At 44.9% G+C, this 21335-nt stretch overlaps 1 protein-coding gene across 1 annotated transcript in view; it reads right to left on the reverse strand.

Moving 5' to 3' along the window:
• LOC106567256 (whirlin) overlaps nt 1-21335 on the reverse strand; it is a 50205-nt gene that overhangs the window by 22702 nt on the left and 6168 nt on the right. The window contains exons 3-4 of the mRNA XM_014136347.2: nt 6774-6986; nt 6021-6242 (exon numbers count right to left, since the gene is read on the reverse strand). Coding sequence (XP_013991822.2) covers nt 6021-6242; nt 6774-6986 — 435 coding nt within the window. The remainder of the gene's footprint in view (nt 1-6020; nt 6243-6773; nt 6987-21335) is intronic.

Here is a 21335-nt window from a genome sequence, read left to right on the forward strand (position 1 = left end):
ACATAAACCCAAACCACAGCTAAATGCAGCACTAACCTTTGATGATCTTCATCAGATGACAATCCTAGGACATTATGTTATACAATACATGCATGTTTTGTTCAATCAAGTTCATATTTATATCAAAAACCAGCTTTTTACATTAGCATGTGACGTTCAGAACTAGCATACTAGCAAACTTTCGGTGAATTTACTAAATTACTCACGATAAACGTTCACAAAAAACATAACAATTATTTTAAGAATTATAGATACAGAAATCCTTTATGCAATCGAGGTGTCCGATTTTAAAATAGCTTTTCGGCAAAAGCACATTTTGCAATATTCTGAGTAGATAGCCCAGCCATCACGGGCTAGCTATTTAGACACCCACCAAGTTTGGCCCTCACCAAACTCCGATTTATTTTTAGAAAAATTTGATTATCTTTGCTGTTCTTCGTCAGAATGCACTCCCAGGACTTCTACTTCAATAACACATGTTGGTTTGGTTCAAAATAATCCATAGTTATGTTCAAATATCCTCTGTTTTGTTCGTATGTTCAAGACACTATCCGAAGGGTGACGAAGGGTGACGCGCCCGACGCGTTTCGTGACAAAAGAATTCTAAATATTCCATTACCGTACTTCGAAGCATGTCAACCGCTGTTTAACCTGTTAGGGCTAGGGGGCAGCATTTGCACGTCTGGATAAAAAAAATGTACCCGATTTAATCTGGTTACTAATCCTACCCAGTAACTAGAATATGCATATACTTATTATATATGGATAGAAAACACTCTAAAGTTTCTAAAACTGTTTGAATGGTGTCTGTGAGTATAACGGAACTCATTTGGCAGGCAAAACCCTGAGACATTTTCTGACAGGAAGTGGATACCTGATGTGTTGTATTGACTTTAAACCTATCCCATTGAAAAACACAGGGGCTGAGGAATATTTTGGAACTTCCTATTGCTTCCACTAGATGTCACCAGCCTTTACAAAGTGTTTTGAGTCTTCTGGAGGGAGATCTGACCGAACAAGAGCCATGGAACGATGATGTCCCATTAGACACCTGGCGCGCGAGTTCATGTTGGGTACCCTCGTTCCAATACGTTATAAAAGAGTATGCATTCGTCCACCTTGAATATTATTCATGTTCTGGTTAAAAAAGGCCCTAATGATTTATGCTATACAACGTTTGACATGTTTGAACGAACGTAAATATATTTTTTCCCCTCGTTCATGACGAGAAGTCCGGCTGGCTTAGATCATGTGCTAACAAGACGGAGATTTTTGGACATAAATGATGAGCTTTTTTGAACAAAACTACATTCGTTATGGACCTGTGATACCTGGAAGTGACATCTGATGAAGAGAATCAAAGGTAATGGATTATTTACATAGTATTTTCGATTTTAGATCTCCCCAACATGACGTCTAGTCTGTAGCAACGCGTATTTTTCTGGGCGCAGTGCTCAGATTATTGCAAAGTGTGATTTCCCAGTAAGGTTATTTTTAAATCTGGCAAGTTGATTGCGTTCAAGAGATGTAAATCTATAATTCTTTAAATGACAATATAATATTTTACCAATGTTTTCTAATTTTAATTATTTAATTTGTGACGCTGACTTGACTGCCGGTTATTGGAGGGAAACGATTTCCTCAACATCAATGCCATAGTAAAACGCTGTTTTTGGATATAAATATGAACTTGATAGAACTAAAAATGCATGCATTGTCTAACATAATGTCCTAGGAGTGTCATCTGATGGAGATTGTAAAAGGTTAGTGCATCATTTTAGCTGGTTTTATGGTTTTGGTGACCCTGTCTTTGACTTGACAAAACATTACACACAACTCTTGTAAATGTACTGTCCTAACATACTCTAAATTTATGCTTTCGCCGTAAAACCTTTTTGAAATCGTAAAACGTGGTTAGATTAAGGAGATGTTTATCTTTCAAATGGTGTAAAATAGTTGTATTTTTGAAAAATTTGAATTTTGACATTTATTTGGATTCAAATTTGCCGCTCTTGAAATGCACCTGCTGTTGATGGAGTGCACCACGGGTGGCACGCTAGCGTCCCACCTAGCCCATAGAGGTTAAAATCAATTTTTAAGCGATTTTTCTCGTAAAAAAGCGATAATATTCCCGACCGGGAAACCCTGTTTTAGTTCAAAGACGAAAAAATAAAAACATGGTGTCGCCTCGTGCACGCGCCTCAGTCTCATTGTTCTCTGATCGACCATTATCCAAATGCGCTACTGTTTTTCAGCCAGGGCCTGCAAAGACATCATTCACTGGTTTGCCGCCTTCTGAGAGCCTATGGGAGCCGTAGGAAGTGTCACGTTACAGCAGAGATCCTCAGTTTTCAATAAAGAGAGTGTAGAATCCCAAGATATGGTAAGACTGGCCACTTCCTGTAAGGAATCTTCTCAGGTTTTTGCCTGCCATATGAGTTCTGTTATACTCACAGACACCATTCAAACAGTTTTAGAAACTTTAGGGTGTTTTCTATCCAAAGCCAATAATTATATGCATATTCTAGTTTCTGGGCAGTAGTAATAACCAGATTAAATCGGGTACGTTTTTTTATCCGGCCGTGCAAATACTGCCCCCTACCCTAGAGAGGCTAATGTGCTATGCTAAAATAATCAAATGTTTTGCTTTCACCGTAAAGCCTTTTTGAAATCGGACAATGTGATTGGATTAACGAGTAGAGTATCTTTAAAATGCCGTATAATACTTTAATTTTAATTTTGAGATTATTATTTTTTTGAATTTCGCGCCGTGCTACCTCACTGGTTGTTGTCCAACCAATCCCTTTAGCGGGATTGTATCCTTTATAGGTTAATGTGCTTCTTCTTGAGTTACTCCTTCGTTGCCTTGGCCGTGCGTTTTGGGTCATTGTCATGCTGGAATACCCATCCACGACCCATTTTCAATGCCCTGGCTGAGGGAAGGAGGTTCTCACCCAAGATTTGACAGTACATGGCCCCGTCAAATGATGCGGTGAAGTTGTCCTGTCCCCTTAGCAGAAAAACACCCCCAAAGCATAATGTTTCCACCTCCATGTTTGACGGTGGGGATGGTGTTCTTGGGGTCATAGGCAGCATTCCTCCTCCTCCAAACACGGCGAGTTGAGTTGATGCCAAAGAGCTCCATTTTGGTCTCATCTGACCACAACACTTTCACCAGTTGTCCTCTGAATCATTCAGATGTTCATTGGCAAACTTCAGACAGGCATGTATATGTGCTTTCTTGAGCAGGGGGACCTTGCGGGCGCTACAGGATTTCAGTCCTTCACGGCATAGTGTTACCAATTGTTTTCTTGGTGACAATGGTCCCAGCTGCCTTGAGATCATTGACAAGATCCTCCCGTGTAGTTCCGGGCTGATTCCTCACCGTTCTCATGATCATTGCAACCCCACGAGGTGAGATCTTGCATGGAGCCTCAGGCCGAGGGATATTGACAGTTCTTTTGTGTTTCTTCCATTTGCGAATAATCACACCAAATGTTGTCACCTTCTCACCAAGCTGCTTGGCGATGGTCTTGTAGCCCATTCCAGCCTTGTGTAGGTCTACAATCTTGTCCCTGACATCCTTGGAGAGCTCTTTGGTCTTGGCCATGGTGGAGAGTTTGGAATCTGATTGATTGATTGCTTCTGTGGACATGTGTCTTTTTTACAGGTTACAAGCTGCGGTTAGGAGCACTCCCTTTAAGAGTGTGCTCTTAATCTCAGCTCGTTACCTGCATAAAAGACACCTGGGAGCCAGAAATCTTTCTGATTGAGAGGGGGTCAAATACTTATTTTCCTCATTAAAATGCAAATCAATTTATAACATTTTTGACATGCGTTTTTCTGGATATTTTTGTTGTTATTCTGTCTCTCACTGTTCAAATAAACCTACCATTACAATTATAGACTGATCCTTTCTTTATCAGTGGGCAAACATACAAAATCAGCAGGGGATCAAATACTTTTTCCCCCCACTGTAGTCCTCCTGCCTATGTGATAATATGAAGCACATATTCAGACTAACTTCACGGTACAAGTTTGTAAAGGAAAAATAAGTTCCTAACTTAGTTTTCAAATCCTCCCACAATGACTCTCCCCATGTCTCGTCCATTTAACTCCTGGCAGTAAATTTCTTGCTCAAAGCCATGAGCAGGCCTGTGGCTGTGATGTTTAGCCTCCTTGAAAAGCTGTCTGAAGACTCTGGCTGCACAGTAGTGTCTATTTTTTCATTTTGAGTGTTAACTATAACCTGGGTGTCCTCTTTAGCCTTGTCTACAATGCTTACTGCCACTAAATATGCTTTGGTTCGGGCATCTTCAAAAACCTTTTTTCAGAGGGCTCTTTGTTGTTGTTGTTTTTTACGTCGGAGGCAGAGGATGTTACTGTACATTCCATCCACTCTTTTGCTAGTTTAATCCATCCAGTCTTTTCTAGACCCAAGCTCCGTGCATTTTTTCATGTTGTACAGCCCAGCTTTGAATTTTGCATGACAAGCCAGGGGTTAATACGTTTGCTTGTTCTTGAACTGAGCCTCCGTCCGGTGGATACAAAAGTACATTTTGCTTCTGAAACAGGAGTGGAGAAATAGGATTAATTTCTTTCAGCATCTTGAGCAAATACGAATGCGCAGTTAGGGACCAGGCTGTAGAGGTTCTATCTTTATCAGCATTATAAAAGCTGATAGTATTTCAACCATATAAAATATGCATCCAAGCTGAACTGAAATCATATCAGAAACATATTGGATCATTTTCACAGCTTTCTATTTCCTTACAACTGGTCAAACATTCTTTCCCTTTTTTTGGGGGTCCCTAAAGGTCTTTACTCCATGAAGGAAGCAGAGATGACAGAGACAACTTTACAGATGTCAACTATATTGAAGCATTTATTTCATTCTAGCCATTTCTAACATTATTCTGGTGAACAAGGGTTTATTTAGTCTTCCAGGGCAACATATAGCCTAGATGCTTCATGTATCTAATTATAGACAATGTGACTAACAAATTAAGGTCGGGAATAGGGGAGTCACCAGGCCACTAGCACACACACACTGCATGACAATGTGTGTGTATGCACTGTGAATAGGGAAACACACACACATGCATGCAAGCCCACACCCACATGCAGGCTTATGTACACCGAATGCACACACATACACACACGAATACATAAATGTTCAAAAAGACAGTCACACTTGGATATAAGTACAAGACACAAACCAACAGAGGAAATTACTTGCATTGGTTTTATGCAACCTGATAAGGGAATGCAGACTAAAGCACTCCAAACAGTATTTACTTCAAACATAAAGGCAGAACATCACTGCAAACTGATGCAAAAGAAGAGTATTGGCAACAACTCCTACCTCTATCATATCTATCAACCACAGCAGTCTTTCCTGTGGGGTTGAAAAGGGAGGGGGGAGTTGGGGTTAAACGGAAGAAGTTCCTAGATAAATAAGTCTCTTTCATCTGTAGTGGAGGATTTAGGCCCTTTCCAACTCAGCAGGGACACAACGCTCTCATCCCTGGCTACGTCCCAAATGGCACTCTATTCCCTATTTACTGCACTACTTTTGACCAGGATCCTTCGGGCTCTGGTCAAAAGTAGTGCGTTATATAGGGAAGAGAGTGGTAGTTGGGATGTAGCCCCTCTGTCCTCCCAATCCCCTGTCCTTGATCCTTCTGAGGAACATCATCCTTAACGGCTCTATCCTCTACAACTCATCAAACAGGGACAACTTCCAAGAGGTCTGCTTCGAGGCAGCAGTGACAACTGGGAAAGATGAATGACTCAGACTTTCACAGAAAGTCATACAGACAGGTAGGCAGATGAGACAGACAGACAGACAGACAGACAGACAGACAGACAGACAGACAGACAGACAGACAGACAGACAGACAGACAGACAGACAGACAGACAGACAGACAGACAGACAGACAGACAGACAGACAGACAGACAGACAGACAGACAGACAGACAGACAGACAGAGGGTCCACTCCAACCCAGCCGTCCTACCCGTGCAGAGCTGAGGGTGGTGGAGGTCATGTAGCTGGCTGACGAGGAGGCCAGGGTATCTGGGTAGGAGACCATGGAGATGGAGTCAGAGTGGAGGGCGGCCGCACCGACACCCCCCTGCCGAGCCTCCAAAGCCTGGATCTCGCGGCGCAGCACCATCCCATCGAAACGCTTCAGATCCTGGGGAGTTACCAGGCCACGCACCTCTGATAGCAGGGCGAACTGAGAGGAGGGGTGGGGAAGGGGAGGGAGACAGGGTTCAATAGTTATATGGAGCTATAACAGGCATCAGTCTAAAACATGCATTAGGAGACTATGGGGAATGCAGAATGGAACTGAAGAACACTGTAAAGCACTTTGTGAATTGTATAATTCAATACATTTGATAAATCATTGTTTTATATGAGATGGAGGGCTAGGGCATAGACAGAAAGACAAGCAGCTTTATAATATAATGGGTAAAAACAGAAGTCTGATCATCCACAAAAGCCTTAACATAATCATCGACAGTCTCACAAAACTTGTCATCCAAGTGATGGATGTACAGAGAAAAGGCAAGTAATCACCATGAGCATTACGAAGTGAGAGAACACAAGAACCCAATACATAATGCACCTCACAACAACTAATGCGCACACACACACACACACACACACACACACACACACACACACACACACACACACACACACACACACACACACACACACACACACACACACACATCCCCATACACATACTTTCACTCCTCACCTTGGCATGTGTGTTGAGCAGTTCAAACAGGGCCAAGACCAGCTGCTCCACCCCTATGTGTCCGTCTTGGTACTCCTCCATGTAGTAGCCCATGGTCTGCCTCTCAGTCTCTGTCAGCAGGTGGCGGGCCTGTTCCTCCAGCATGGCTCTGCTCTGGTTTACCAGGCTGGACAGGGTCACCTGGGAGCCAGCCATACCCTTATAGAACACCAGCTGGAGGGTGAGGGGGGGGGAGAGAAAGAAGGGACAAAGGAAAGGGGGTAAGGAGGAGGGTTGAAAAAGCAAGAGGAAAATGGAAAATATTAGTGTGTGTGTGTGTGTGGAAGGAGAAGGGTCAGAAGGTGGTGAGAAGTTGGTGACACAGAGGTGAGGGGGGAGGAGTGTGTCAGGAAATAAATTATAAATGAGAAACAAAGGGACAGAAAAAGAACAGAGAGAGAGAGAGAGAAATCATATGTACATGTACATGCCCATGCATTAGCCATTCCTCATCATTCATCCATCCAACCCACAGCTGGCATTGAGGGGCCAGAGTTCCTCACTCTAACACTGGCCCTAAGGCTCATGGCTCTCATCACAAAAACAGAACCATGGCCCACTGTGTGACAGCCCTTTTCTGTGCCAGCTCAGCAAATCCAAACAATTCACAGAGTGATGGCATCACGGCACTTGAGAAACAGATGACAATTGTACTCTGCTTTCACACACACACACACACACACACACACACACACACACACACACACACACACACACACACACACACACACACACACACACACGCACATACACACACTCACACATAGCACACACCGTACATGCACGCACACACACACACACAAGTGCTCTCTCCTCCCCTCACTCTTCCTTGCACTCTCTTTCTCCCGCTCTGCGCTCCTCTCTTTCTTTCTCTCTTTATCTCCTCGCTAGCAGCTTTCCTTGAATTAGCTCCATATTTAAAGACACTTCAAAGTCACCAGCCCCAAGGCTGTTTAAGAGAGAAGGAGAAAAAGAGAGAGAGATAGAGAGAGAGAGGTAAAGAAAGAGAAAGAGACAGAGAGGCGGTACGGAATGAAAGAGAACGACAGTAAGAAAGAAAGAGAGAGGAGAGAAGGAGAGAGAGAGGGGCACCACAACTCACCTCAGCCTCCTCATCCTAAACTCTTAAACACTCATTAGTCTGTGTTAGCCATCAGGTCTGGGGAACGAGGTGTTGCAGCCTGCGCCAAACATAAGTCTCTACCCCAAGGTGAATCTGCACACTAATCAACTCTATACAGTACCTACAACATGCATTTAGATGAAGAATCCTAAGGACAAGGGCACAAATCTGTATCCCAAATGGCACCCTATTCCCTATAGAGCCTTTGTCAAAAGTAGTGCACTATATAGGGAATAGGGTGTCATTTGAGACACTGTCTGACAGTATAGTTCAAAACTACAAGGTGTAAGAAAAACCAATTCCCATATTGCCAATCCATGTGATAGTCGTTAGGACACTGCTGGTGCCAACGATAATTTAATTACTTAATTCAGATAAAATAATTACAGCACTAAAGTATGCTCTCTAGAGATTAGCTTCTGAGACCTGGGGTCTAGCCTGTAGCTCATGTTAAAATCTCTAAAAGTCTAGATCATTTAGCTATTTGATTTTGAATTTTCGGACCCCTGCAGGTATCCCTATCAAAAAATGTATTATAAGGAATAAGGTTTGGAAGTGTCTGTCGCTGTCCTATATCTAGGAGATTTTTTTGGCACAAGTATTTAACCCCTTTTTTTTTGTTGGCACAAAACTACCGTCTTACCTCCATTCATTTTTTGAACCCGTACCAGGTTACCTTTAGAATAGTCCAATGACACTTGTGGGGGTCGTAGCATGTTTGTGAGAGTCTCATCTTTTCATAGCGTGGTTATATTAGTTAGTAGGCCAAACCGTTCGGACAGTACAAATGTTTTCATGAGAAGACCAATTTTCGGGATGTCTCCTGGTCTGACAAACACCGCTGTAGCTCTGCCACTTTCCTCCGCAAATGCCGAAGGTCGACATAGGCAGATGTGGTGGGTTGAGACGCAGCCCATGCAAAAAGATATCTCTAACTTAAACTGCCATTTTGTTATGAGGATTTTTTTATGATGTTAATTAGATAGACACATTGGCGAGTCAATTGAGTCTTATTTAAACTCAACCATTACAATGGCCAGTGTGCTGTTGGATTCTGTCTGTGCCTGCATCTTAAATGGGACACAGCCTGGGACACAGACTGGGTCTTTGGCAATTCTCAGTGTGCACTCTGCCAGATAAGATGACTGTACACTTTATCAAAGGTACCAACTACAAGCACCACTGACCACATTCCAATCAATACACAGAGAAAGGGATAGGACCAAAACAAAACAAGACAATACAAAGAGATGGACACCACACAAGACAAGAGCGATATGCTCTCATCTCCTCACTGCTTACAGGTCAAATTCACACCACACTGCAATGTCTGGCACTCTGTTGTAAATCAATGTTAAAGATCAATGTAGATCAATCCACTTTGATAGTAGGATCAAAATTCTTATATACTAAAACTTCATGACCCTTCTACTAAAAGTACTGGATGGGGGAAAGCAATATACCGGTAGTGGAGTCCTGTGTCCACCAAATTAATTTGATCTTTTACCTGGCAGATCAGTGAGAACTAAGAAATGGACTTAGAAAAAAGGGTTCCAAACGGGTTCTTCGGCTGTCCCCATAGGAGAATCCTTTTTGGTTCCAGGTACAACCCTTTTTGGATCCTCTGGGCAAAGGGTTCTACATGGAACCCAATAGGGTTCTACCTGGAACCAAAAAGGGTTCTTCAAAGGGTTCGCCTATGGGGACAGCCAAAGAACCCTTTTAGGTTCTAGATTTCACCTTTTTTTCTAAAAGTGTAAGATTAGAACACGGGAATGATGCATCATTAGGAAACCAGTGTGAAGGATGCATCATTAGGAAACCAGTGTGAAGGATGCATCATTAGGAACCAGTGTGAAGGATGCATCATTAGGAAGCAGTGTGAAGGATGCATCATTAGGAAACCAGTGTGAAGGATGCATCATTAGGAACCAGTGTGAAGGATGCATCATTAGGAACCTGTGTGAAGAATGCATCATTAGGAAACCAGTGTGAAGGATGCATCATTAGGAACCAGTGTGAAGGACGCATCATTAGGAACCAGTGTGAAGGATGCATCATTAGAAAACCAGTGTGAAGGATGCATCATTAGGAACCAGTGTGAAGGATGCATCATTAGGAACCAGTGTGAAGGATGCATCATTAGGAAACCAGTGTGAAGGATGCATCATTAGCCGGAAGGTGTCACCTTCCAGAGACACCTGAAACCCCACCTCTTTAAGGAATACCTGGAATACCCCCCCCCCAACCCCCCCCCGCCCTCCCCCGCCACCCCCAAAATAGATATAGATGTGCTATTGTAAAGTGGTTGTTCCACTGGATATCATAAGGTGAATGCACCAATTTGTAAGTCGCTCTGGATAAGAGCGTCTGCTAAATGAACGTAAATGTAAATTAGGAACCAGTGTGAAGGATGCATCATTTGGAAACCAGTGTGCTTGGTGTCTTTTTCTGCCTGTCCTAGCCTAGCCACTAGCCAGTCTGTCACAGTACGAAGTGTGTGAGGGCACACACAGCCACCACCCTACCACCAGTCCCCAGTGACAATTACAAATCTCTCTGTTTCCCCCTCTCTCTCTCTTTCTCTGTTTTTAGAGAAAAGGATAACATTATCTTCCACAGGGGAAAGAAAACAAGACAAGGCCGCAGCTCAGGTACCGCGAAAGACAGAGGTGGAGGATGAGGAGGAAGAGTAGTGGAGTGATTTCACCAGCGTAAGAAAGATGGCTGTGCAAAAAAAAAATTGATTTCACATGAGGTGGGCAAGATTTGTTGTGAGTGACCTTGGAAGACCTATATCCAGGTATTAAACCCATCCCCACAGAGAGTGGGACCCAGCAGACACGTATGTAGTGGAATGGCATCAGGCCCGGGGAAACATATTCCTTGGTCTATCCCCGTTAAACCACGCTATATATTTCCACCTCTTCCAATTTCACCAAATGTCAATGAGAAGCCCAAACAGTTGATGTACAGTAAAAGCCTATGAAAATGTTTTTTTTTTATTGCGGCTGACAGTCTACAGCTAGAGCTAGGCAGTTATCACATTCATAACACCAGGCATTTTAGCTGGTATGAGGCCATTAGTGGATTGATTGACATCCATCTTTCCTACAGCATGTTGCCTGCTGATTGAATCACATTACCAGACCGCAATGCTCCTTAATCAGATGGAGAAATTAATGAACAATAGTTTCATAACAATAACCATCAAGCTAATGTACTGGACTGGAGTGTCTCGGACCGTCTGCTAAACCATGCAGAAGCAAACTCTGTCTGCATCCCAAGTGGCACCCTATTCCTTATGTAGAACACTACTTTTGATCAGGGGCCATAGGGCTCTGGTCAAAAGTAGTGCACTATTTAGTGAATAAGGTGTTATTTGGAACACATTCCGTCTCACTTCCGTCTCACTCTTCATCCACCTACACACATCACTGACCACCACAGACAGCCTGGTCTCTTAGACTAGACGTAACATTGTAAATGTAAATTTGGTATGCTCAAATTAGTATGATATGTAATATTTGGTATGGTTACAAAAGACAGATGGTTACTTATGGCAAAAATGTAGGGTGGTTAGTCGGGGTGGATGGGTAGGCGTATAACGCAAACATCTAGCAGCCCAAAGGTTGCGCATTCAAATCTCATCACGGACAACTTTAGCATTTTAGCTAATTAGTTACTTTGCACCTACTTACTACATTTGAGCTACTTTGCTAAAAAATACAAATTATATTGTCACATACACTGGATGGGTGCAGTGAAAAGGTAGCCATAGTAGTAGAGTGCTCCTGGAGCAAATGAGGGTTAAGTGCCTTGCTCAAGGGCACATCAGCAGATTTTTCACCTTGTTGGCTTGGGTATTCAAAACAGTGACCTTTTGGATACAGGCCAAACGCCCTTCCCCTAACCCTAACCCTAACCTTAACCCTTTAACCTTTACCCTAACCTTAACCTATAACCCTAACCTCTAGCCTAGCTAACATTAGCCACCTAGCTAATGTTAGCCACAACAAATTGAATTCTTAACATACAGTAGCAAATGTATGATGTGGCCAGGATGTACTTTTACTATGTTACGTCTACCCCTGAGTCTGGGTTGCCACAGAAGTAAATCGACCTCCAGCATTCATCAATTAAGCCGTAGATTCAACTTCATCAGAGGGATGAGCTCTTACCTAGCTATATACAGAGGCAACTTATCTGTGTGACTGTCTGTGGAGGAGCAGTGAGGGAAAAAGCCATCAGAGGCTGGAGCCCCTGGAGCCACACAATGTTTACGTCCTGGTACTAAACACACAGGGACTTGTGACAGCTATTGAATCCTGGGGGATGGTTGGGGGGGTTGTGTGTGCGTGTCCCACTATTCCATGAAAATGGAACAATCCATTGAGCCCTCCTCTCCACTGATTGTGTGAGGTTCTCCGATCGATGGAAACGGAGAAAATAGCGTTTAAATGTGTATCCACCTCTATAACCTCATTGTGAAACCAGATTTATTTGTTATTCTTTAGACAAGGTTTCTTTGGGGGGAAAGCTATTAGCCAATAATAGCCCTGTCAAAATCAATTAGAGTCTATGCATAGCCACTGATTGGGCTATCTCTTCCATTCACCATTAAAATGAAAGCAATCTTATGCTAGATCCTTTGCTATGAGACGTTTGTTGTGCTGAACACATACATTTTTACTCGATGTCATGGTGCAAGTGGGGTCACGTCACAAACTATTTCATTCTGCCGTGCGACCAACTCTTAATTAATTAGCTTATCGGCCCATTCTGGCCTTTGGCTGTAATTAAAAGAGTATGACTGCTGTGATGGACTAAATCAAAATGAAGGACAGAGAATGGCTAGCAGCGGGGTCTTGTTAAATATCATAATCTGGCCGTATCTTCACAGCTGAAATGAGTTGGGAGCTGAGAACAATTGATACTGTGCGAGTGTTCCTCTCTGTTCATATTGAACATTTTTGAAGCTGTTGCACAGTGTATTAAGCGCGCCTTCCCAGCTGACTCGGCCAACAGCTCTCAGTCTGCAGCTCTATTCTGCCTTGCATCTATTACAGCCAGCTCTGGGGCTTGGCAGCTCACTTGAGTAAACTTTGAAGACTTTTTGAAACTCTTCCTTCGCCAGAATTGCTACTAACTCTCCTTTTTTTATCTTTCTCTCCTTCCCTCTCTCTCCCTCTCCCCCCTCTCTCTGTGGAGAGTTCCCTGTTTTTGTTTACTTCAAAAGCTCATTGTGTTTCCTTTTAAGAGAGTCAGCTGATAAGAAGCATATTTTATGACGTATCCACTGGATCAGAGCATTACATTTTTCCCGTTCACGCTGAGTGGTTACCGAAAGCAAGATACATTTTGCAAATGTATAAAATAAAAAAAAATGAAACATCATATTTACATAAGCATTCAGACCCTTTACTCAGTACTTTGTTGAAGCACCTCTGGCAGCCATAACAGGCTTGAGTCTTCTTGGGTATGACGCTACAATCTTGACACACTTATATTAGGGGAGTTTCTCCCATTCTTCTCTGCAGATCCTCTCAAGCTCTGTTAGGTTGGATGTGGAGTGTCGCTGCACAGCTATCTCCAGACATGTACAATCGGGTTCAAGTCTGGGCTCTGGCTGGGCCACTCAAGGACTTTCAGAGACGTGCCCTTCTCCCCCGATTGCTCAGTTTGGCCAGTCGGCCAGTCTTGGTGGTTCCAAACTTCTTCCATTTAAGAATGATGGAGGCCACTGTGTTCTTGGGGACCTTCAATGCTGCAGAAATGTTTTGGTACCCTTCCCCAGATCTGTGTCTCGACACAATCCTGTCTCAGAGCTCTACAGACAATTCCTTTGACCTCATGGCTTGGTTTTTGCTCTGACATGCACTGTCAACTGTGAGACCTTATATAGACAGGTGTGTGCCTTGGCCATGGAAGCCGCACACACGCCTAAGATCACCATGCATAATAGCAAACTTCAGCTGGAGTGGTGTAAAGCTTGGCGATATTTGAGTCTAGAGCAGTGGAAACGCATTCTCTGGACAGCTGGTGAAGCTGGCAGTCCGACGGACGAATCTGGGTTTGGCGGATGCCTGGAAAATGCTACCTGCCCCAATACATAGTGTCAACTGTAAAGTTTGGTGGAGGAGGAACAATTGTCTGGGGCTTTTTTTCATGGTTCTGGCTAGGCCCCTTATTTCCAGTGAAGGGAAATCTTAATGCTACAGCATACAATGACATTCTAGACGATTCTGTGCTTCCAACTTTGTGGCAACAGTTTGGGGAAGGCCTTTCCTGTTTCAGTATGACAATGCCCCCGTGCACAAAGCGAAGTCCATAAAGAAATGGTTTGTCAAGATCGTTGTGGATGAACTTGACTGGTCTGCACAGAGCCCTGACCTCAACCCCATCGAACACCTTTGAGATGAATTGGAACGCAAAATGTAAGCCAGGCCAAATCGCCCAACATCAGTACTCGACCTCACTAATGCTCTTGTGGCTGAATGGAAGCAAGTCCCCGCATGTTCCAACACCTAGAGTAGTGGAAAGCCTTCACAGAAGAGTGGAGGCTGTTACAGCAGCAAAGGAGGAGACCAACTCCATATTAATGCCCATGATTTTGGAATAAGATGTTCGACGAGCAGGTGTCCACATACTTTTGGTCATGTAGTGTATTTATTCCGGGCCTTGCCAGTTTAAATTCCATCCAACTTTTTTAATAAAATAAATGGATTGCTCTCCAACTTTATTTGGAATGGAAATACCTCAAGAATCTAATTGACTGTTTAACACTTCCCCTATAAAGCTGGAGGTGTTGGACTACCTCATATGAAGATGTATTACTGGGCTGCAAAACTGCATTCACTTTAACATTGGACAGCAGACTATCCTTGTGCATCGAGGAATATCAAAGCCAGAAATGTAACACCTTATGATACCTTATGATCTCAAATATATTTACTACTTCGGGTCCAAGGTGTTGAGTTACAGAACAGACAATCCAATGATTCTCAATTACATTTAATATTTGGGAAAATGTACATCAATTCATGAGGTGGAAAAAAACATTATCGCACACCTATTTGGAATAACCCCATCTTACCTCCAAGTCCTGGTTCCAAAGTGGCAGAAAACTCAGAAATTCAATCATATTCAATCGCTTCAACAGAATCTAGATGAATTAAAGGCATCTAGCATAGAACAAATACTGAGAGTGTCACAAGTGTCGTTGTAGGTAGACCAAAATGCAGCGGTATATTTATCATCTTCTTTTATTGAAGGAAAACCAAAACACTTACACAAAACAAACGACGAAAACAGTCCCGTCAGGTGCTCAGACTAAACAGGAAACAACCACCCACAAACACCAGTGAAAACACACACAACTAAATATGGCCTCCAATCAGAGATAACAACAAACAGCTGCCTCTGATTGGAGGTCATTGACAGAACTAACATAGACATAGAAAAACTAGAAAAACCCCATAGAAATAGAAAACATAGAACATAAACCAAAAACTCCGAAACACACTAAACAAACACCCCCTGCCACGCCCTGACCAAACTACAATAACAAACAAGCCCTTTTACTGGTCAGGACGTGACAGTACCCCCCCCAAAGGTGCAGACCCCGGATGCACCGCAACACAAAAAAACCCACAAAAATAACCCCAAACTTAAAGGGAGGGTGGCCACCGTCACCAAAGGCTCCCATGCTACACCCCACCCCCCCCAATCCCCCAACTACGTAGGTGGCTCAGGCTCTGGCCTTAGTCCCCATTCTAATCTGCCCACCCCGCTGAAGGCTCAGGGCTGTAGACCATAGCTGAAGGCTCTGAGCTGAGGTGCGTCGCTGGAGACCTCGGGCTGATGTGCGTCGCTGGAGACCTCGGGCTGAGGAGCGTCGCTGGAGACCTCGGGCTGAGGAGCGTCGCTGGAGACCTCGGGCTGAGGAGCGTCGCTGGAGACCTCGGGCTGAGGAGCGTCGCTGGAGACCTCTGGCTGAGGAGCGTCGCTGGAGACTCAGGGCTGAGGAGCGTCTCTGGAGACTCAGGGCTGAGGAGCGTCTCTGGAGACTCAGGGCTGAGGAGCGTCTCTGGAGACTCAGGGCTGAGGAGCGTCTCTGGAGACTCAGGGCTGAGGAGCGTCTCTGGAGACTCAGGGCTGAGGAGCGTCTCTGGAGACTCAGGGCTGAGGAACGTCTCTGGAGACTCAGGGCTGAGGAACGTCTCTGGAGACTCAGGGCTGAGGAACGTCTCTGGAGACTCAGGGCTGAGGAACGTCTCTGGAGACTCAGGGCTGAGGAACGTCTCTGCAGGCTCCGGGCTGAGGAACATCTCTGCAGGCTCCGGGCTGCAGGCTCCGGGCTGTGGGCCGTCTCTGCAGGCTCCGGACTGTGGGCCGTCTCTGCAGGCTCCAGACTGTGGGCCGTCTCTGCAGGCTCCGGACTGTGGGCCGTCTCTACAGGCTCCGGACTGTGGGCCGTCTCTGCAGGCTCCGGACTGTGGGCCGTCTCTGCAGGCTCCGGACTGTGGGCCGTCTCTGCAGGCTCCGGACTGTGGGCCGTCTCTGCAGGCTCCGGACTGTGGGCCGTCTCTGCAGGCTCCGGACTGTGGGCCGTCTCTACAGGCTCCGGACTGTGGGCCGTCTCTACAGGCTCCGGACTGTGGGCCGTCTCTGCAGGCTCCGGACTGTGGGACGTTGCCGGAAGCACTGGATGGGGAACTGTCGCTGGAAGCTCTGGACGGGGCACTGTCGCCGGAAGCTCTGGACAGGGCACTGTCGCCAGAAGCTCTGGACGAGGCACTGTCGCCAGAAGCTCTGGACGGGGCACTGTCGCCAGAAGCTCTGGACGGGGCACTGTCGCCGGTAGTTCTGGACGGGGCACTGTCGCCGGAAGCTCTGGACGGGGACTGCGCACTGTAGGCCTGATGCGTGGGGCTGGCTTTGGAGGCGCCAGAGTAGTGACACGCACCACAGGGCTAGTGCAAGGAGCAGGAACAGAACGTACTGGACTGGGCAGGCGCACTGGAGGTCTGGAGCGCACAGCCTGCACAACCTGTCCTGGCTGGATTGTCACTGTAGCCCTGCACGGGCGGAGTTCTGGCACAGGGCGAACTGGGCTGTGCTGAGGCATGATGGCTGCCGTGCATAGAGCAGGCGCAGGGTAGCCTGGGCTTAGGAGACGCACTGGTGGCCATATGTACTGAGCAGGCATACTCCTTCCTGGCTGGATGCCCACTCTAGTACGGCATTTGCGGGGTGCTGGTATCGACCGCACCGGACTGTGCGTGCGGATGGGCGAGACCATGTGCACTTCCGCATAGCACGGTGCTGTCCACGCCAAACGCTCCCCATAATAAGCACGGGGAGTTGGCTTAGGGCTCACCCTTGGCCCAGCCAAACTACCCGTGTGCCCCCCCAAAAATGTTTTGTGGCTGCCTCCTCTCCTCCTGAAATGGAGGATATAAGGCCTCATACCTCCATCGCTCTGCCTTTGCTGCCACCAGCTCCTCCTTTGGGCTCTGGTACTCCCCAGCCTGGCTCCATGGACCCTTACCGTCGAGGATCTCCTCCCATGTCCATGACTCCAAATAGCTCCTCTGTTGCTCCTTCCTCCGCTGCTTGGTCCTTCTTTGGTAGGTGGTTCTGTCACAAGCGTCGTTGTAGGTAGACCAAAATGCAGCGGGTATATTTATCATCTTTTATTGAAGGAAAACCAAAACACTTACACAAAACAAACGACGAAAACAGTCCCGTCAGGTGCTCAGACTAAACAGGAAACAACCACCCACAAACACAAGTGAAAACACACACAACTAAATATGGCCTCCAATCAGAGATAACAACAAACAGCTGCCTCTGATTGGAGGTCATTGACAAAACTAACATAGACATAGAAAAACTAGAAAAAACCCATAGAAATAGAAAACATAGAACATAAACCAAAAACCCCGAAACACACTAAACAAACACCCCCTGCCACGCCCTGACCAAACTACAATAACAAACCCCTTTTACTGGTCAGGACGTGTCAGAAAGAAGCTGCTACACCAAAGAAGTTAATTGCCAAGTTATATCAAGGGTTGATTGAAAGTACCTGATAGTTCAGAACCTATGAGGAAAAGATAGGAAACAGATCTAAAGGAAGAAATTCTTCTCTAAAGGAGAACCATTGGTCACAGATATGTGAAAAATGTTTATACCTGCTCCTACAACCTAAACTACTGCGATTTAAGATAATTCATAGGACTTACTACACTCCTGTCAGAATGCATGTAATACTTATTTGACAGAATTTGGAAACCATACAGTATGTGGACCATCTCAAAGAATGTATACTGTATGATTGTGACCAAGTTCGGGCATGTTATTGTATGTACTGTATAGTATATATGTCTTGTTTCTGTGTTTTATTTTTTCTGTTTGTGAATGTCAGTTTACTTTGGATAATTTTTTTTTTTTAAATGTTAAAGAATTATTGTTTTATAAACCAATCCAGTAATCCTCACAAAATATCCTCAGGTTGATGAGTATTTAGTTTGGATTGTTTATAGGGATCTAGGATATAAAAGGAAATACATCCAGTGATGCCTTTTTCAAGAGATAGTAGGTATCTCCTCTCCTCTCCTCTCCTCTCCTCTCCTCTCCTCTCCTCTCCTCTCCTCTCCTCTCCTCTCCTCTCCTCTCCTCTCCTCTCCTCTCCTCTCCTCTCCTCTCCTCTGTTCTCCTCTTCTCTTCTGTTCTCCTCTCTTTTCCTTCTTCTAAGCGATTATAAAGGACTGTCCTGTCGCAGTATCTGGCTGCTCATGCAGGGTATCACTTTCATGGAAGGATCTTTTTGTGCATATTAACATAAAGGGATTGCACAGCAGCTCATAAAGCTCATTCATCCGCTAAGTCACCTTGTGAAGGAACGTGTTCGTCCTACAAGATCACTCTGGCACAAGCACTCGCGTGCGCACACACATATACACACACACACCCAATTCAGTCCCATTCAAAATCCTATTTTAGCTAACCCCTAAACCTAACCTGTAACCTTGCCCTAAACCACACACACACACACACACACACACACACACACACACACACACACACACACACACACACACACACACACACACACACACACACACACACACACACACACACACACAATTTGGGGCTAAAGACACATAGTTCTCTACAAAGATAGCTGTACAAGAGCTCTACAAGGTGAGATGACTGACTTTGCACACACAAGGATTGTGTCATGCTTTATCAGTGTCGACACAGTAACACCATTTTGGAAGTCTACCCAATGCCCCGCTCCTCTACATCTCCCTGTGGACCCAAAGACACGACCTAGCTATGTCAATGGCGAGGAGCAGCACTTCAAGAGATGTGTAATCGATGGTGATCTCTACCTGTCTCTTCCTCCCCTCTTCTTTCCTTGCTGTCCTTCTTTTTGGCAGATTTTGTCTCTCCCAACTCTCCACCTGTCTCCTTTCCATCTAAAAAAAACCTTCCACTGCACTGAAGTCAGGGCCAAAGTCAAAACCAAAGACAAAATGAGCATCAGTCAGAGAAGACCTTGTAACTAAAGACTCACTACAGTACAAGCATACTGGGACATCATGTTCAGATAAAGCACTGTGGGCTAGGTCTACATAAGGGTGCTAATTTAAAAAAACTCCCAAGAGCTCTGACCGATACATAAAGCTTATTAAAGAGCAGTAATACTATCAAGAGCAGTGTTTAAAAAAATGTATTTCACCTTTATTTAACCAGGTAGGCCAGTTGAGAACAAGTTCTCATATACAACTGCGACCTGGCCAAGATAAAGCAAAGCAGTTTGACAAATAACAACAACCAGAGTTACACGTGGGATAAACAAAAGTACAGTCAATAACACAAAAGAAAAATCTATATACAGTGTGTGCAAATGGAGTAAGGAGGTAAGGCAATAAATAGGCCATAGTAGCGAAGTAATTACAATTTAGCAAATGAACACTGGGGTGATAGACGTGCAGATGATGATGTGCAAGTAGAAATACTGGTGTGCAAAAGAGCAAAAAAAAGTATATAAAAACAATAGGGGGATGAGGTAGGTAGTTGGATGGGCTATTTACAGATGGGCTGTGTACAGCTGCAGCGATCGGTAAGCTGCTCAGATAGCTGATGCTTAAAGTTAGTGAGGGAGATATAAGTCTCCAACTTCAGTGACTGAGATAAGGCGGAGCTTTACCTAGCAAAGACTTATAGATGACCTGGAGTCAGTGGGTTTGGCGACGAATATGTAGCAAGGGCCAGCCGACGAGAGCATACAGGTCGCAGTGGTGGGTGGTATATGGGGCTTTGGTGACAAAACGTACGGCACTGTGATAGACTGCATCCAGTTTGCTGAGTAGAGTGTTGGAGGGTATTTTGTAAATTACATTGCCGAAGTCGAGGATCGGTAGGATAGTCAGTTTTACGAGGGTATGTTTGGCAGCGTGAGTGAAGGAGGCTTTGTTGCGAAGTAGAAAGCCGATTCTAGATTTAATTTTGGATTGGAGATGCTTAATATGAGTCTGGAAGGACAGTTTACAGTCTAGCCAGACACCTAGGTATTTGTAGTTGTCCACATATTCTAAGTCAGAACCGTCCAGAGTAGTGATGCTGGTCGGGCGGGCAGGTGCGCGCAGCGATCGGTTGAAGAGCATGCATTTAGTTTCACTAGCATTTAAAAGCAGTTGGAGGCCATGGAAGGAGTGTTGTATGGCATTGAAGCTCGTTTGGAGGTTTGTTAACACAGTGTCCAAAGAAGGGTCAGATGTATACAGAATGGTGTCGTCTGCATAGTGGTGGATCAAGGAATCGTCCGCAGCAAGAGCGACTTCATTGATATATACAGAGAAAAGAGTCGGCCCGAGAATTGAACCCTGTGGTACCCCCATAGAGACTGCCAGAGGTCCGGACAACAGGCCCTCCGATTTGACACACTGAACTCTGTCTGAGAAGTTGTTGGTGAACCAGGCAAGGCCGTCATTTCAGTCATTTGAGAAACCAAGGCTGTTGAGTCTGCCGATAAGAATACGGTGATTGACAGAGTCGAAAGCCTTGGCCAGATCGATGAAGACGGCTGCAAAGTACTGTCTTTTATCGATGACGGTTATGATATCGTTTAGTACCTTGGGCATGGCTGAGGTGCACCCGTGACCAGCTCGGAAACCGGATTGCACAGCGAAGAAGGTACGGTGGGATTCGAAATGGTCAGTGATCTTTGTTAACTTGGCTTTCGAAGACTTTAGAAAGGCAGAGCAGGATGGATATAGGTCTGTAACAGTTTGGGTCTAGAGTGTCACCCCCTTTGAAGAGGGAGATGACCGCGGCAGCTTTCCAATCTTTAGGAATCTCAGACAGGATAATATCTATGAGGGTGC

This window comes from Salmo salar, chromosome ssa01 (genome assembly GCF_905237065.1).
Source record: "Salmo salar chromosome ssa01, Ssal_v3.1, whole genome shotgun sequence".
In the NCBI taxonomy this organism is placed as follows: domain Eukaryota; kingdom Metazoa; phylum Chordata; class Actinopteri; order Salmoniformes; family Salmonidae; genus Salmo; species Salmo salar.